Source organism: Euprymna scolopes, chromosome 23 (assembly GCF_053919585.1).
Source record: "Euprymna scolopes isolate OS-2025 chromosome 23, ASM5391958v1, whole genome shotgun sequence".
Classification (NCBI taxonomy): domain Eukaryota; kingdom Metazoa; phylum Mollusca; class Cephalopoda; order Sepiida; family Sepiolidae; genus Euprymna; species Euprymna scolopes.
This window is the reverse complement of record NC_136504.1, coordinates 49,386,305-49,405,282: the sequence shown is the minus strand read 5'-3', so window position 1 is coordinate 49,405,282 and position 18,978 is coordinate 49,386,305. Positions and strand designations below refer to the sequence as shown.

The window sequence follows — 18,978 nt, the reverse complement described above, 5'->3', positions numbered from 1 at the left end:
TTTTTTTTAATTTTTGTTATTACTTTTACTGTAATGGGATCCCGGGCGACGCCAGGGACCCCGTTCAGATAGATGAAGATGAGAAAGGACGATGTATGGTTAGGGAGGAGGTTATGCTGACACTTGGTCAAGGAAAGACAGATGTCCATGAAATTCTTTGCATCAGAAAAATAATATCTGTTTCAATGAAAGGAAAATATAAATCTGATAATAGGATTCTTTGGAACAAGGGAGCTGGGGAGAGAGATTCTTTTTCTAGTTAGGTTTGGTAAAAATGAATTTTAAATAAATAATTGAAGGAGACAAGTACAATAACTTAAATTCAAAATGTCTGCTTTTGTGTCCGGGAAATGTTGTCATTTGGTCCACCTGTTGCATTTAAGTACTAGATCACCAAGTAAGTGATGGGAATTGAACCTTGGAAGATAAAACAGTTTCTTTGAGGGAAAATTAATTTGAATTGAAGAGAAAGAAAGAAAAAGGGAAAAAGAGAATTAAAGAGAGATATGGTTACGAAAGAGAAAGAAGAAATTTACAAGAAGAGAAAGAAAAGGAATATAAAATAATGGCATAGAGAAATGAAAGAGTAATCTACAAATGAGAGAGGAGGGGGGGAAGAAGTCGATTTAATAAAAAACCTTTGTGTTTTTAGAAATAGTCTTGTGATGGTTAGCATCAAGGAGTGCACATCGATGTGGCCTCCCTCCCGATGAGGTGGGGGGGGGGCAGAAACCCCTATAAGAGCTAAGTTGAAAAGCTCTTGTTCCTAGCTGGGAAATTAACTAAATGAACTTAAGTTGTAACAACCTGCACCAGAAACTCATTGAGAACTCAAAGAACTTAGCTCTCCATGTACAAAGTTTACCACAAAGATTTTTCTTTAAAATAATTATTTTTGTTCGCAAGAAATGCTCAGAGTTATTTTTTTTTAACTGTTGAATCGAAACACATTTTGTTACAACACTGATGCCAAATTGCAGCTGAGAAGGGCAGCATACAAGCCATTTATCAGAGCATCTACGAAGGATGAACCCAACTCCAGCATCTGATGACGAACGGCCAAAGAGAAGAGTTGCCACACAGACTTAGGGTCATGCATGTTTCGTGTGCTCTGAGCATTAGAATGGTATTTTCCGGTGACCAGTGAGAGTCTGATAACCCTTGAGGCGTCCACCACTAGACAATTTAGAATGTAGCCCTGCTGGGTTGCATCTATGGTCCTGTGAGCCAGGAGCGATGAACACGGCCAGGGTTATATCACAAATATGCTCCCGTGAACCAGTATCCGACGGATGCAGCCCGGAGGAGTATAGGGTTATATTACTGTTAATAAACAGAAAGAGTGACGAAGTGAGAGTGATAGATACTGCATGAAATAAGAGTGGAAGGAGGTAAAGGTGGTCAAACATACAATGGAAGCATTTCCTTTAAGATCCAATCTGACCTGGTCCCTGTTGATTGCAGCGTAACACAGTTCCTGTGCAGTCCTAAAAGGTCCACCCTCCCAGAGTTTGCCTTCTCTCTTTGAGAAGGAGTTAGTTTATTGCTAATCGTCTAAGGCACCTTTATTGGGGAATGCCGACAAGGCTGTCCAGGCTCTTCTTGCAGATCAAAGTGCCCCTACTCGAGGGCGCTGATTTTTCAATCCTACTTTCCGACTCTGGTGTCATAGTTCTTGCAGTGGGAGAGAACTAAATACCTCCAATCTGGCTGAAAATAACTGAGCAATTATTTGTTTATAAATATACTCCAAATAATAAAGTGGATGCGTTTTAATCATAACTTAATATAGAAACTGAGGAATATTTTAGCATGTATTTTGTGCGATTAAAATATCTAAGGAAAAATCCTTAAGGTAACAAACGTTGATTATTTTGTGTTTAACGTAATAATAGATTGCATATATTGGTAAATCGTTAATCAAAATAAGTCGGATAATAATGCCTTATATTTGTTTTTAAAGGTTCTATCACGAGAAACTCTTGCGGAACAGACCGTTGTCCAACAGTTCTTCCAGAATCTGGTAAACAAATACTTAAAACCACTGTCTTCAGGTGCAGGCATCAAGACAGGTTTACACTTTCTGGCATGTGCGATCACTACACACACGGAGATGGAATTGTTGGCCCATGCTTTGACTGACGTCATCAAGGTAAGTGTTACTCTAAAAATTTCTATGATTTTGTTTTTTGCTATTTTTGACTATTTACTACCTTTATATGAGGTAAATGCAAAAGTTTTTGTTGATTTGAAATTTCATCTTGAAAATTAGAAATTATGTACTTTCAAAAATCTTTATTCATAACAATAATGATCATTCTTTATAATTTGATTATCTCTATCAACGTGCTTATACGAGGTGCCTTCAGTAGTTTTCCAGACTTTTTTGTACAGGCATTTAAAATTGTCATAGACTCCTGAAAATTCAGTATTTTATTGCTATACGTCTGATGAGATGACTGACCAATTCTTATGATTTCAGGTTCAAGCAGGAATGGGAATACACTCTACTAAAGTCTGATTGTCTAAAAATGCAATCTAGGCATGAGGACACTTTAGAAGAATGATATGCAATAAAATTCTGTTTTAAACTTAGAAAAATGTCACGGAAACGTATGAAATGCTTCAGACTTATTTTGGACAATCTTACATGAATTGAGCTTCAGTTTTTGGGTGGTATAAGAGGTTCAAGGAAGACAGGGAATCTGTGAGGGATGATGAGAAGTGTGGGAGGAGTAAGGAAGTCAGGACACAAAAGTAAACTAAATACCGTGAATAAGTATTGGAAGATATAAACAACTTGAAACATAGTAACTTGTTTTCAAAATTATTGGATTCAGCATTAAATAACCAGAAAAGGGTTGATTTTTTTTTTTTTTTTTTTTTTACATAGGCATCACCACATTATCAAAGCCAAGAGGCCACTCAAGGATAAGGGTTAAAGAGTGTACAGTAGAAATTGGACAATATAGTAATCATTAGTAATGAAAATTTGGTAAATTTGATAACTTATATGGAACGGCTCATCAAGAACTTATTTACGTTAGACTTGAAGACAACCATATTGTAGTCAGCCGGAAAGCAGGAAAACGGAAGACAATTCCACAGGCGTGCAGTTCTAAGAAAGAAGCTTTGTTCATGGAATCTACGTTTAGGTTTAGGCACAGATAAAGAGTGGGGGGAATTATTGATAGTGTGTACAGCTAGACGAGTGTTTCTTGTGAAAGGTTGGCGAGGGGGGACCATAGATTGAAGCTCAGTCGAACACTTTCCATGAAAATAACGATACATCAGAGACAAACTCGCAACATCTCTTCTGTGAGATAGAGGTTGCAAGGAAGAGAAAAGGACATCTCCTACGAGGCTACGAAGTCTATTTTGAACTCTATCAAGGCAGGCCAAGTCCTTTCTAGCAGCTCCTGCCCAGATGTGGCAACAGTATTCCATCCTGGCTCTTATATAGATAGAGAATAGCATCAGAAGTGAGATATCTACCGGATCGATAGAAAGATGTGCCATAAAATGAAACAACCAAGCCTATACAGCTTAGTCAATTTGCTTTTTCATATTTCCACACATTAGTAAGTTTTGACACCAACGAGCACAAATAAATCCAGTTATATTTTTATAAGTACAGCTTTTAGTTCTTTTTTTCTGTTTTGTTTATATGTGAGAATAAGTAAGCAAAATTGGTTTTAATTAAAGATTAACAGCTGTTTCTTCATAGTCATACAATCAGAGCATTGGTAATTACAATCTGAATTTATAGACAAATGAATCTTCAGATTTACAGAAAAAAAAAAACTAGTTACTGTTGAATATTTTCATGAAAGCATCCATTTCATGGATAAGGACCGTCGTGTGTCTATAGTGACAATAAGTGCACAGTTTGATGTCAGTGTGGGAACTGTACACACAATTATTTGTGAGGAACTGAAGATGTGGAAGATTTGTGCAAAGTTTATTCCAAGGGTTCTCCATCCTTGTCAAAGACTATTTGACCAAGATGGGCATAAAGACAGTTCCTTGCTCTGCCTGTAATTCAGACCTTGTTCCCTGTGACTTTTGGTTATTCGCTAAGCTCAAGGAAAACCTTAGAGGCTATCGTTGTGAGACAATTAAGGACATGAAAGAGGCTGCAATGAAGGTCACACTCACACAAGAGGATTTCCATGGGGTTTTCCAAAAGTTATCGTAACGGTACAACAAATGCATTGCAGTCGGAGGAGATTACTTCGAAGGGGGACTAGAGTTTCATGTGTGTGCTAGGCAGTCAGACTGAAATATAATCCCAGTCTTTATTTTTTGTGTTCGCTTTTCTGTTCACTATGTTTCGCTTCCACTAAATACCAAGTTGTATTTTTCTTCTGGAACTTTATCGGTCCACCACACATGGAAATATGTTTAATTAATAATAATAGTCAAAAAAATAAATTACAAAGCAGTAAACACTTTTGAACAGAACTGATACTCATATTATTCATACTATAGATTTATGATAGAATAATAATATTAATAATTAGCTGACCTGACCCGACATTGCCTGCGATTATTTATACATTCATTTAACGCAGATCCCACGTTATTGCTGTAAAACTTGAATGCATGAATAAACATTAAAACTGTAATTTCTAAGGTAAAGTAATTTAAGCCGAAATAGATAAGTAAAGGTGATGAAAAGCCTTAAGCTTCGAAATACTATGGTGTAAAAAGTTTTTCCTATCTCCTTATTGATTAGATGATCGATTAAAGTTTATTTAACTTTGAACTGTCATCATTCATTTCTTATATTTATTTGTTCAACTGCGGCTTTCGATGGCCAGAGTGAGAAGCATCTTATACTAAAAAATTTATTTTCCAGAATCAAGCAAACCATTTATGGCATGCAGGTTATGTAACAGCATTCTATCCCCTTACACATGGAATACCTCTTCTTTATTCCTTTTCTGTAGTAAAAAAAAAAAAGCATCAGATGTCGGTAGTGCTCTGCTTGCTCTACCATTTCACGACCGGAAATACAAGGAAAAATATAAGAAGTCTTTTGCTCGGAGGCTTATTGCATAGTGGCATCAACATATTTGATAAAGCCAAAATACAGGACCTGAAAAATAGAAATACAAAACGATCTTTAGTAGACAATAAACAATCGAACGAAAATTTGGACCCACTAAAATACAAACTGAAGCAGAGAGAATATTCAGACCTGTAATAATACAAAAGAGGGCGTTGCAAAAATGAGTTGTGGTGTGAGGAGAAATACAAACTGAAACAGAGATAATATTCAGACCTGTAATAATACAAAGAGGGGGTTGCAAAAATGAGTTGTGGTGTGAGGAGAAATAGAAACTGAAATAGAGAGTAGGAGAGTTTTTATAAATACATACAAAACCTCATTCATCTTTTTTTTTAATCCAAATTAATAAATTAAATAAAATATAATCTTAAAAAGATACGATACAAGTTAGAAAAGCATTTCATCCAAGGCATGAAAATTGTTAAACAGAATGTTTTTACTATAGGCTTTAAAAATAAAGGTACAAGATTCAACTTGAAATTTATTTATCTTCAAAGTGCACGTTTATAAATTTTACAAAGTAAGGTATAAAAATTTAATTTAAATTGAATGAAAAATTACCTTGGATTTATTTTATGTAATGTACATTCTGTTGCACTTTTAAAAAAAAATCATTGAAAATTTTATGTCTGTATATATTTTATAACTTATATATATATATAAAATAAATTATAAAATATATATGGCGATTAAGCTACACTGAATATTCCGCGTTTCATCCACTCTGGGAATCTTCAGGCTTATGCGCGAATTTTGTGGTTGTCTGTCTTTTTTATATACACACCTTCTATTGAGATTTTAGTTAGCAAATCAGCTTTCTAGTATCCACCGCACCATTCCTATTAGCCAATATATATATATATATATATATATATATATATATATATATATATATATATATAATAAGCTCTACTTTCTATTGTTGTCTGTATTGAGCTTTTTTTATTTGGTTAAGATTGATTCAGTAAAATATAAATATTAATATTTATATTACATTGAAGTTTACCTTTGATTATACCGAGTAAACATTTCATTTCCGCTGTATTGATTGTTTATATATATATAATGTATTTCGCCCACTGCTTAGTTTAGTGATTAAGCGAAGCCCACTACCGGGTTGTTTACAAACAAACTATCAGCTAAAGCACTTTTAAGCGTTGAGCAGATGTTTATCTAATAGACATTTGATGAATCATTTATGAGTACCGATATTTTAGTCCAGTGGTTAGAGCTGCCGCCAGTCAGCACAATGGTTGTATATTCAATCCACGGCTGGGTAAAGGTGCTAGTCTAGCCGCGCTGATGAGTTTTAATACAACGAAACAGTACTGTATGTGGATGACTAGGTTAATAAGAAAGTTCTTATGGATTTTTTAATTTTGATTTCAAATGACGTATTTTCAAATAAGTTTTCGTTATAATACCTTTACTTTTTATATCATTTTAAAGAGCGTTTTTGCTCTATCGAATCGTTTAAATTACAATCGTTTTAAAATAATGTCTTCTTTCCAGAATGTTGAAAACAAGATGGGAAAAAGCTAATCCACACGATTTTCTTATTTCAATCCAATCTAAGCCGAAAAGCTGCTGAAACAGCTTGCGATATCAACAAAGCGTTTGGCACCCGAACCACTTCACAACACACAACACAATAGTGGTTTAAGGAATTTCATGGCAGCAACGAGAGTTTTGAAGATGATGAGCATAGTGGTTGGTCATCGGATGTTGACAACAATTAATTAAGGGCCTTAGTCAAAGCCAATCCATGCACAACTATTTGAGAACTTGCTTCTGAATTAGATGTAGCATACTTTTTTCCAGCATTACCTTTTCTTTCTCCCACGTGTGTGGCCACCTTTTAATTCCAATCTTTCAATCTTTCTTGTTACGACTTCCACTTTTCGCAGGTCCCAGTTGGGGTGTACAAACACTTGTCAGGAGCCGAAATATCAGCCGAAAAAATCAATGGAGAGGAAGGAAAGTTTGCAAAGTCAGTCATCAATATATACTTACACTTACTTACACGTCTATTTTTATTGGACAATATATATATATATATATATATATATATATATATATATATCACCCATGTGGTTTTATCACTGTCACCACACATGTGTTTTTTGCTCACTGTCACCCATGTGTGTCCTATTTTTCTCTGCTTTTCTTTCCCTTCCGCTTTCTCTGCTGTGAAGTCAGCTTGCACAACCTGCTTGGTCATTTGCATTTGTGTTATACGGTTGCTGCTGCTATACACTAGCGGCTCTGTTACACTTACATCAAGTGGCTTTATGCCTTGTATCGAGCGATTGCCATTAAAAAAAAATGCAGGTTCATATATTTTGCCAAATCATGTATGTGTAAATGACTACAATAAATCCAACAGGATTTGAACTTGTCACAGTCAATTCCATAGTTCACAAGGGTAGACATAAGGTCAACAATGCAATGATTTTGGAACAGAAATCTCCTCTGATGCAGGGCACCATTTGGAGCAATTGGTTAAAGGTCTAAGGTTAGTTTGCTCTATTTTTGGTTTCAATAAATAATCGATTAATCTATAGACATAAAACTCAATGCCTGTGTTTCTGCAGTGTTTGTGTGCCTCCCTATAAAAAAAAAAAGGTTAGAAAATCTACATAAAATTTAAAAATGTATTTTTATGTAAAATTTACCGAGGATTACAATGGAAGTGGTCTCAAATTTCTTTTTTTTTTTGTTTCTTTTTCATTTTTACTCGCGTTCACCTCTTCACAAGGCATATCACCACTTGAACATAAAGTGCTACTATTTTGGACCGTGTTTAGGGAAGATTAACAAGATGTTGATTTACATTACATTTAAACTTCTGCATATCAGTACAGCCAGAGAAGCAGGTAGCAGGAAGAGAATTCCAAAGTCTAACCGTTTGAGGGAAGAAACTATTAGAATAGAAAGCTTTCTGGCATTTACAGGCCTCAGCAGTGAAGGGGTGTGATTTTTGTTGCTAAGTGGGTTTGTTAGGGATATCTATGTCAAGGGGGCACAAGTGCAACGAGTTCATCAGAGCACATTCCATGGGACTTATTAGATTGAAGATTCTTTTTTGGACCCTATCCAAGAGGGAGAGACTAGTCATCCTCTTAACCTAATAGCATTATGGAGCCGATCTTCATTTAAAACTTCCAATATATCCTATTTTTATGAAATTTATAACGTTTGAATAAAATTATCCAGAGAAGATAATGGATGTGATCCAGAATCTCTGTGTTATTGTCTATGTGCCGGATATCATAATGCGCTCACTTTTTAAGTGACTCATGGGGACAGACCCTTTCTCTTTAAAACTTCATGTGGAGAAAGAAGTGGCTTACCGTTAAAGCAGCTGTGCGTTTGTGCCTGCAGAGCACAAATTGAGAATCAAGATAGCACCTGCATGCTTTTATGTGGAAAAAAGTCTCGCGGAATCTCAGAGAATCTCGTACCCTGGTTCCATAAATAACGAGAAAAGGAAAGTGGGAGGAGAGACGATTTTTAGCCACTAAAGCAAACAGACGTGTGTAAAAGAAGAGGTAGAAGAAAAGAGTGTGGTGAACGAAACAAACAACGACTCGGTTGAAAGCAGAGTTGTAACGAACACAAGCTATCTCGGCATGACGTCAGGATTTGACCCCAAGCTAATTTCCCTGTTTGATGGCAGTAGCACTGATCACTCAGTGCAGGAATGGGTGGAAAAAGCAGAATTAATATGTCAGCTCAGTGGGGTGAAGCGTATAGAATGCGTGGTCCCAATGCGCCTCACTGGGGGAGCATATGCAGTATACCAGCAGTTGGCTGATGAGAAGAAAACAGATTTTGCCTGCATCAAGCGCGCCCTTTTTACAGCATTTGCGTTAGATCCAGTTACTGCATGGAAGGAATTCATGGCTCGAAAATTACATCCCGGGGAAACGGTGGATGTGTATCTGGCTGAACTAAAAAAGCTATCCGTCCTTTTTGGAGGGATGTCAGACAAAGGCTTGGTGTGCGCCTTTGTTGCAGAATTACCTAAGAGTGTGGAAGATCTGCTCCATGCCTCATCCCAAGTGGACGAGATGGACATATCGGAAGTATTGGCGCGGGCACAAGCAATGCTAAAGAAAAGCCCTAACACTATAGACCAAGCGGCAGCTGTACAACCATCACAGATTGGATTGCAGGACATAAGCGCAGCTACCACCTGCTATAAGTGTGGAGGACCCAACCATTTGGCCCGTGATTGTCTTTCGTCACATCAACCAACTCGGAAACTTGACGGGCTGCAGTGCTACAAGTGCAAAAAACGCGAACACCTGGCCCGCACCTGTCCGGAAAACGGGCAAGGGGAAGAAGCTACAGCGCCAATCTTCTCCCCAGCTCGTCATTGAGCAGAGCGCTACCCACTGTAAGCATACACATTAATGGAAGCGAGCGCCTTGCGCTTGTGGACACTGGGTGCACCCAGACTCTCGTAAGCAAGATATGCTGTGCCACTTGGAAAGCAGAGAGAATTCTGGTACTAACTGTAGGCGGAGGTTCACTAGCCTCTTGTGGGGTGAGCATTATCTGCGCAAGCATCAACGACGGGCCTGCAGTAGCCGTGTGAGCCCTAGTTGTGGAGGGAGAGCTTCTCAGGTACGACCTACTCCTGGGTATGGACTTGATTACACAACTGGGTGGAATTACTGTGGACAGAACCAGCAAGGTACAGTTCTCCTGATGTGAGGAACATGTTTGTGCTGCCATAACTCTCAACGAGCCTGACTTTCATGCAGAGTATGATAGAAACACCAATGCATGGACGGCGTCTTGGAAATGGTCAAACGATCAGCCACCAATATCCTTGCAGAACCGGTTATGGGAATATCCCCCACCCATGTGGCTAAGGGAACAGTATGAAGAAGAACTGCAAACGTGGATCGACAATGGCTGGCTTTTTCCATACCCAGAGGATGAACCTGGCCCCCCCACGAGAGCTGATTCCCTTGATGGCCGTCGTACAAGAGACCAAACAAAAGGTCCGCCCCGTCCTAGACTACCGTGAGCTCAATGAGCATGTCGACCCATATACGGCAAGGGCTGATGTGTATGCACTCAAATTAAGGGAGTGGCGACAGCAGGGATCGAACGTCGCAACTCTGGACCTACACAGGGCCTATCTGCAAATACGCATTGAGAAGAAATTGTGGCCATTTCAGACTGTGGAAATTGGAGGACCCCGATATTGTCTAACCAGGCTAGGGTTCGGTCTAAATGTGGCACCAGGCATTATGACAGCAATCATGCATGCTATCCGGCAGCAAGATGAAGCAGTGCAACAGGCAACATCCTCATACATCGAATATATATTCGTCAATGAGAGCCTCATGTCAGCGCAATCAGTTAGAATGCACTTTGAGAGCTTTGGACTGACATGTAAGGAACCAGAGCATCTGTGCGATGGAGCAAAAGTTCTCGGCCTGCACATGCGCAATAGCAAGGAGGGCTTTGCTGGAGAAGAGTAAGTCACGTCCTCAAGGCCCCATCAAACATCACACGACGAACAGTGTTTTCACTCTGTGGAAAGATGATAGGCTATTTCCCTGTGTGCGGTTGGCTCAGAGTGGCTGTGGCCGCCATAAAAAGACGTGCAACAGCCGTGTCGTCGGGATGGGACGATGTAGTACACGATGTCACCCTAAGGAGCATGCTGACAGAGACTGTGTCCAGGGTGATCAGTGATGACCCCGTTCAGGGAAAGTGGTGCGTCAGTGGGAATGAGTTCACGGTCTGGGTGGATGCTAGTTCACTGGCCCTTGGAGTTGCCCTTGCAGTTAATGATTCCATTATTGAAGATGCCTGTTGACTTCGGCCAGAGAATGATTCGAGGCACATAAACCTGGTCGAACTTGATGCCACATTGAAGGGCGTTAACTTGGCGCTTCAATGGCAAGCCAAGGTTCTACATATCATGACTGACTCGGCATGCACTCATCGGTGGATAACCGACGCATTAAGTGGAAGAGCACGACTGACGACACGAGCATCAAGTGAGATGTTAATTCGAAGACGGCTTGCCACCTTGGTTGACACCATCACAGAGTACGACATGACCATAGATGTAGTGTTGATCAGGTCTGCGCTCAACAGAGCAGATGCGCTGACAAGAGTCCCTCAACGATGGCTTCTGGCTGATGCTCGGAGAGATTCTGATAATCTGCAAAACGCATGTGCAGCAGTTGTGTGTAATGTGGATGCAGCGCGCATCATGGACATTCATTGACAGTGTGGACATCCTGGCATCAAGCGGACACTGTACTTTGTCAAGATGATTGATCCAGGAGTAGAGAAAAAAAGATATCCGAAGAGTGGTGGAAAGTTGCGAGGCCTGCCAATCCATCGACCCAGCTCCAGCACAATGGAAGAAAGGGGAGTTAGGAGTGAGTGGTAAGTGGCAGAGAGTGGGCATGGACATCACACACTACGGTGGCAACCACTTCCTTACCTTCATCGATTGTGGGCCTACACGTTTCGCAGTCTGGAGACTCCTCGGGCGCCAGGACTCTTGCAACATTATTCGCCAGCTGTCATCCGTGTTCTGTGAAAGAGGTGCGCCCGATGAAGTGCTGACGGACAACGACCCAGCCTTTTGCAGCCATCAGATGAGGCAGTTCTTACAAGAATGGGGTGTGCGGCTGCGGCTTAGATGCACTTATGTGCCTGGCAATGGTATAACTGAGAGAAGCCATCGCAACATCAAAACAATTGCAGCCAGGAAGCAGTGCACCATCGCAGAAGCTGTGTACTGGTATAATCTCATGCCGAAGGATGGCGTCTCTCCAGGAACGGCGCCTGCAAACGCAATCTATCAGTACCGTGTCCGAGAAAAAGGAATCCACCCCGATACAACTGTGGCCACTGAGATAGAACGGAATCGATATGCCAAAGGGGATGCTGTCTGGGTGAAGCCGCCAGGAAACCGATGTACTGACAAGTATAAACGGGGCACAGTGACCGATGTGGTGAGTCAGCAGTGTGTCCAGGTTGATAGCGTACCCCATCACGTTAGGGACCTACGGCCGGCGACACATGTACCACCTCCAGTGGACGATGAGAGTGACTCTGACTCTGAGACGAGTGGGCCATCGCTTTGGTTTGCACCATCCCTATCAAGCAGTGACTCTGATATCAGTAGCCTCCACGGAGATGAAGCCTTCCTCGACCATCAGGCAGTGGATGAGAGCGCACGCGAAGACGAGAGCAGCACTGTCCCCCTTTGCAGAAACACCCGACAGCGGCGATCGCCCCCCCTCCCCTGCCGTCTCTGTGATCATGAGATCAGGGGGGAGTGTGGAAAAAGAAGTGGCTTACCGTTAAAGCGGCTGCGCGTTTGTGCCTGCAGAGCACAAATTGAGAATCAAGATGGCGCCCGCATGCTTTTATGTGGAAAAAAGTCTCGTGGAATCTTTGGGAATCTCGGAGAATCTCGTACCCTGGTTCCATAAATAACGAGGAAAGGAAAGCGGGAGGACAGACGATTTTTAGTCACTAAAGCGAACGGACGTGTGTAAAAGAAGAGGTAGAAGAAAAGAGTGTGGTGAACGAAACAAACAACGACTCGGTTGAAAGTAGAGTTGTAACGAACACACTTCAAATATGTATATCTCATTTTACTGAAATTTATACTATGTGTATATAATATTAATAAAAAAACTCATTGTCTATATGTACGTGTGAGTATTTGTGTATGCCCTATAGAAAGAAAAGGGTCCTTACCCTAAATCTAAAAAGTGTATTAAAAAAGTTTATTCCATAAAATTTAAAAGTGTATTCTCATGTAAAATTTACAGAGAAAGACATTGGAAATGTTCTCAATTCAACTCCTTTGGAGGACTATCAGGGTGTAACCCTTTAAAACTTCAAATGTATCCTATTTTTTCATGAAATTTATGTAAATGAAAAAATCGTATGTATACATTTTTCTAGGAAAGACAATGGAAGTGGTCTCAAATCTTTAAGTAATCTCCTAACCCAAGGGAGTTATGTGGAGCGAACCTCTTTAAAAATTTGAAATATATCCTATTTTAATGAAATTCATATCATATGTATTATTAGTGTTTGGGCGATTATTCGGAATCGGGAATTAAAAAATCGGAAGTTTTAAGGGTATTGAAATCGATATCTAAAAAGTGCCTATTTATTTTGATTTTCATTTCAATAAATTTTACTTTTTATATTTTCAAGATATGCATTGAATGTTTTATATATATATATATAACTACTTAATTTACTCACATAAAATTAATATACGAAAGTATAGATTTATGTGTAAACTTTTAGTATTTACTTCAAAAGTGCTCAATACTTAGGTAGAGCTAGTTAGTAAGTTATAAAATGTATATGGCGATTAAGCTACACTGAATATTCCGCGTTTCATCCACTCTAGGATTCTTCAGGATTATGTGCGCATAAGTCTGAAGAATCCTAGAGTGGATGAAACGCGGAATATTCAGTGTAGCTTAATCGCCATATACATTTTATAACTTACTATATATATATATATATATATATATATATATATATAGATATAGATAGATAGATAGATAGAGAGACAAATAAAAAGGAACAAACTGTGTTATGTGTTCATCAACGTTTCATCTTTATTTCGAGACTTCCTCAGGATGATTAAAGACAAAACGTTGATGAACACATAACACGGTTTGTTCCTTTTTATTTCTCTATTTTGTCGGAATACTATTTCCATTATTTTCATCATATATATATATTAGTTAAGCAATTTTAATCGAATATAATATACTTTATGAGTATTTGTATGAAGTATCATTCATTTACGTTCATAAACTATTTTTTGTTTTTAACTATTTTTTTATTTTTTTCAGATGTATTGGTAGTTTGTATTTTCGGTTGGAGAAACTTCGATTTTGGAGTGGGCAGCGTCCACAATCCATGGCTGGATTTGAGAAAATCCGGACTGTAGGAAAAGGTATGACTCCATTTGGTTTTACTTCAGTTCGTTCTTGGATCTAACACTTGATTTCGTAATGCTGTGAATTTATGCCCGAGGATTCTTGTAATAAATGTTTTCCCTTTGAAAACTGATATATGCATTTCGCTATTGCTTAGCTTTATTCATTTATTTTTTTTTTTATTTCCTTATCAGTTTGTTCAAGCAGGGAATGGGACATCCTACCGGATGCCAGACATTCATCAACTATCTTATATATTCCAACTGACAGATCTTTTTAAGGTTCTAACCGTCTCTTTAAGTTCAATCGTTTGAATCTCGCTTGTTCTTGGTTCACCGGGTATATTTACCATGTAGTTTTTGTAATTCTTTTTCATGGGCCCCATTGTTCTGATAATTACTGGAATGAAGATTCTAGTCTCCTCCTATGTTGTTCATTAGACACCTCCATTTCGCCACCTCTCTGTCCAATCCAGCACTATTAGGAACATCAAGGCCGCCTCATTCCCCCTCCTGTTCCACATCAACATGCCAGGCCCAATAGCTCCGTCCTCCAGAGATACATAGTTGCCGAAACCACATAGTCATAGTGGATGGTGTATGACTTATTTCCAACATTGATCTTGATTTGGGCCAGCAATTATAATCCTCTCCTGATCATAATGGAGCGATCCTTTTTTTTTTTTAAGTCATGCTGTTGGTTGACCCATTCTTTCAGTTTTTTGTAAAGTTGCACAATCATAATAATAATATAATATTTTAATTTATGAAGATTTCTTATTTATTATTAACTAGCAGTTAAGTGCGGCTTTGCTCGTACAGTACTGTTCATAACTTTATGTGCATATGTATATATATATTAAAAAGTTTAACTCATGTCCAGGTAATCTACATCTAAAATTTCAAGTGTTTAGACCCAAAATTGGCGGAGGAGTTTGGTAGAGTCTGTAAAGGTCAGCTCTTTCAACTTTGATCTCTTGGCAGCCAAATTTTCGCCCAAAACTGATTAAAAAGCTTGCTGTATGTTTGAATTACCTTTTATGTAAAATTTCAAATGTTTAGACCCAAAATTTGCTGAATAGTTCACTAGAGACCGCAAAGGTCAAATCTTTTGAACTTTGACCCTGTGGCAACCAAATTTTCGGCCAAAAAACCGATTAAAAAGCTTTCCCTATGTCTGAATACACTCCATGTAAAATTTCAAATGTTTAGACCAAAAGTTGGCTGAGTAATTTGGTAAAGACTGCAGAGGTCAATTTTTTTTTTAACTTTGACCCCAATTTTGATCCCTTAACATTTATTGTTTAGGGCTCAAATAAAATTAAAGTTTGATCCATGCTCAATTACCAATTCTCTAGTGATTATTGATTCTTATTGATTATTATATTGTACCCAATATATAGTAGTGATTTCAAAAGTTTTAAAAAGATGACTTGTGTGCTATCAGTTAGAATCGAAACAAAAACATATAGCTTACCTGCCTTATTCGTAACCATCTGGGCCACGTCCATACGGTAATAAAAACTTCAAAAATAACGTTTTCAAACCTGTAAATGTATATTTGTACATGCGTAGAAATAACACGTTTAGTCGACTTATGGCTGTCAAGTTCTAATTTTTCAATTTTGATCCATTAGCAGTTATTTTTACGGGCTAAAAACAAAATCAAATTTGTTCAACATGTCCAAATCCCCTATATGTCAAGTTCCAAGTTTGTAGACCAAAGATTGACAGAGTAGTTTGATAAAGATCGTTCTTCACATAGACAGACAGACAGACAGACAGACAAGGTCACCTTTATATATCTGTATATATATATATATATATATATATATATATAAAAGTGAACGTCTGTGTGTGTACATTTTCCAACGCAATAACTCTGTCAATTTTCAGTTTACAGATGCGAAATTTGATATACAGGGTATTGAGATTTGGGAAAATCTTTCTAATCCGTTTTCGGTCAGAAATTTGGCTGTTAAGGGGCCAAAGTTCAACGATTTGACCTTTCAGAACTCTACCAAACTCCTCTGCCAATTTTGGGTGTAAACACTTGAAATTAAAGATATAGGTTCCTTGGACATGGATCTAACTTAATAACTTGATTTGAGCCCAAAACAATAAATGTTAAGGTGTTATAATAGGGGTCAAAGTTTTTAAAAAAATTGACCGCTTTTTTTTTTTTTTTTTTTTTGCTCAATATACACCTCCAAACATCCGGACAATGCCGGGCTGAAATGCTAGTATATATATATATATATATATATATATATATATATATATATATATATATAAATTAGAAAAGCATTTCATCCAAGGTATTAAAATTGTTAAGCAAAATATTTTTACTATAGGCTTTAAAAATAAAGTTTCAAGATTCAATTTGAACTTTATTTATCTTCAAAGTGCACTTTTATAAATTTTACAAAGTAAGGTATAAAAATTTAATACCTTACTTTGTAAAATGTATAAAAGTGCACTTTTAAGATAAATAAATTTCAAATTGAATCTTGTACCTTTATTTTTAAAGCCTATAGTAAAAACATTTTGTTTAACAATTTTCATGCCTTGGATGAAATGCTTTTCTAACTTGTATCGTATCTTTTTAAGATTATATTTTATTTAATTTATTAATTTGGATTAAAAAAAATGAATGCGGTTTTGCATGTATTTATAAAAAATCTCCTACTCTCTATTTCTGTTTCTATTTCTCCTCACAACACAACTCATTTTTGCAACCCCCTCTTTGTATTATTACAGGTCTGAATATTCTCTCTGTTTCAGTTTGTATTTCTCCTCACACCAAAACTCTTTTTTGCAACTCTCTCCTTGTCATACATGTCTGAATAATGAGAAAACCTGAATTTTTTAACAAAAACTTTAAAATAACTTTTTTAGATTAAATTTTTTAAAACTTCTTTCAGAATAGAAAATCTTTACAATTTAATAAAGAACATGTTTCATATAGGTTTCATTAAAAATATTCAGTAGATAACGAGAAAATTAGAGATTGAAATTTCAAAAGTACTGTATAACTGGTTATGCTCAATAGTAGTCCTTTATTTAAAACATTTTGTGTCATTCTCTTTTGCGTGAGGACTAATATATATATATATATATATATATATATATATATATATATACTAGTAGACCGCCCAATGTTGCTAGTCTTTAAATGCACATAAATATTATATTTTAATTCATGCAGATTTCTTATTATTGATTAGTTGTTGGTTGGTTCTTTTTGTTTTACGACATATCAAACCTTTTCAGGTTATTTCATGCTGAATCCAATAACTTTGAAGAAAAATGTTTTAATAAAATATATATTTTTCTTTTCAAGTCGGTTTCTATTTTACTCATAGTTGGGACCCTAACAGGTTCTACCACTCCGGGTCAGAGTGGACCTCGGAGAAATGGCAATTAAGGGGTGGCTCCACATTCCTCAAAGACCGCAAGCTGGGGCCTCACCATTGAATATAGTTTAAGGTCATATCCAGGACCCAATATAAAGTAATGATGTCAAAAGTTATAAAAAAAATATGATTTAGGTACCATTCGTTAGAATCGAAACCAGAACGTTTAACACTCAGCCTTGTTATAACACTTTTGTTATCTGGAAACAATACAAACAAATAACAAGAGTTTTCAATTTTTTAATGTCTATAAATGAAGTCTTTTTGAAATAATATACTAAATATATTAACACACGAAGTGTTAAAACTGGGATAGTTTTGTGAAATAGGGTGTTTCTGTATGGTTTTGTATTTCCTTACATGCTTGGTGGCTTCTGTTCCGTATTTGCATCAACTGTATCCATTTCCGCCATCTTGATTTAAGGAACACAGTTGTTAGAGATTGCCTAACTAATCTTCTTATAAAAACAAGTGAAGCATGCACAGTGAACGAGGCATAAAAAAAATGACTAAGTTCAGCATTTACCCCCCCCCCTTCCATTTAGCCCCAAAAGTCCCCAGGGGACATCAAATCCTGGTGAAAATGAACAAACGGTGCAGGTTTAGGCTTTAACATATGCAAATGTGAGTTCTGCATCATGCAAAAAAAAAAAAAAAATAATTAAATCCATCATTTGCTCCCCCCCCCTTTTAGCCCCAAAAGTCCCCAAGGCGTTAACATATTTAAATTTGAGTTCAGCACCATGCAAAACTGCTAAATAGACATACATAGAAAATTTTGGACAAATATGGTAAAATGGTTCCAAAAATGGAATGTTTTTATTAGCCCTAAAAGAGTCCCTGGGGCACACCTGAGAGTTATCGCGAAGTATAGACAAACAAAATTATATAGAAATCAGTTAGTTACAGCCTTTCAGAAAGTTTTATAAAAATCCAAGACATCATTTTGTTAATAAGCACAAAAGTATCAATTTTAGCCATTTTAACCCGAAAGGCAAAACACCGGTTGCTTCTAGGGGAGCAACCGGTGTTTTCCCGAAAAATCCATTCTGTTACTTTTTTACTCATATCATGTTTAATGTTTGTGCAAAATTTCAAAAAATTCCAAGGCAAAATTGAGAAAAGTGCGGGCAGACGAATGGATGAACAGACAAGGGTGAATTTACAAGTCCACCCTCGTTTTGTCGGGGGGGGGGGTCAATAAATTTTCAAAAGAATATTGTTATTTCTTACATAATTCTAAAAGGATTTTTGTATGTGTGTTAATTCTCTAATTGTATAGGAGCTTATGGTGCTGCTGTGTTGTACCGAAAAAAGGATGACGATTCCTTGGTGATCTTGAAAGAAATAAACATGCATGATTTAACAGCCGCTGAAAGACAAATGGCCCTAAATGAGGTGAGTGGATTTGGCTTATTTTTTCTATGTCAACGTTTTTTTTTTTTTTTTTGTGTTAAAGAAATACTTATTGTAAACATTCCATTGACTATTTTCGTTCATAATTTTCGGCATCATAACATTTATTG

The 18,978-nt window shown here is 37.3% G+C and overlaps 1 protein-coding gene across 3 annotated transcripts in view; it reads left to right on the top strand.

Annotated features, from left to right (window-relative positions):
• LOC145245882 (serine/threonine-protein kinase Nek8-like) overlaps window positions 1–18,978 on the top strand; it is a 182,074-nt gene that overhangs the window by 24,369 nt on the left and 138,727 nt on the right. For 2 of the 3 annotated variants that reach the window (XM_080107604.1, XM_080107603.1), the window contains exons 4-7: window positions 1,964–2,152; window positions 6,982–7,064; window positions 13,951–14,054; window positions 18,735–18,850. In XM_080107604.1, the coding sequence (XP_079963730.1) occupies window positions 1,964–2,152; window positions 6,982–7,064; window positions 13,951–14,054; window positions 18,735–18,850 (492 nt within the window). Of the gene's footprint in view, window positions 1–1,963; window positions 2,153–6,981; window positions 7,065–13,950; window positions 14,055–18,734; window positions 18,851–18,978 lie in introns of those variants that run through there. The other variant, XM_080107605.1, reaches the window with a different exon arrangement.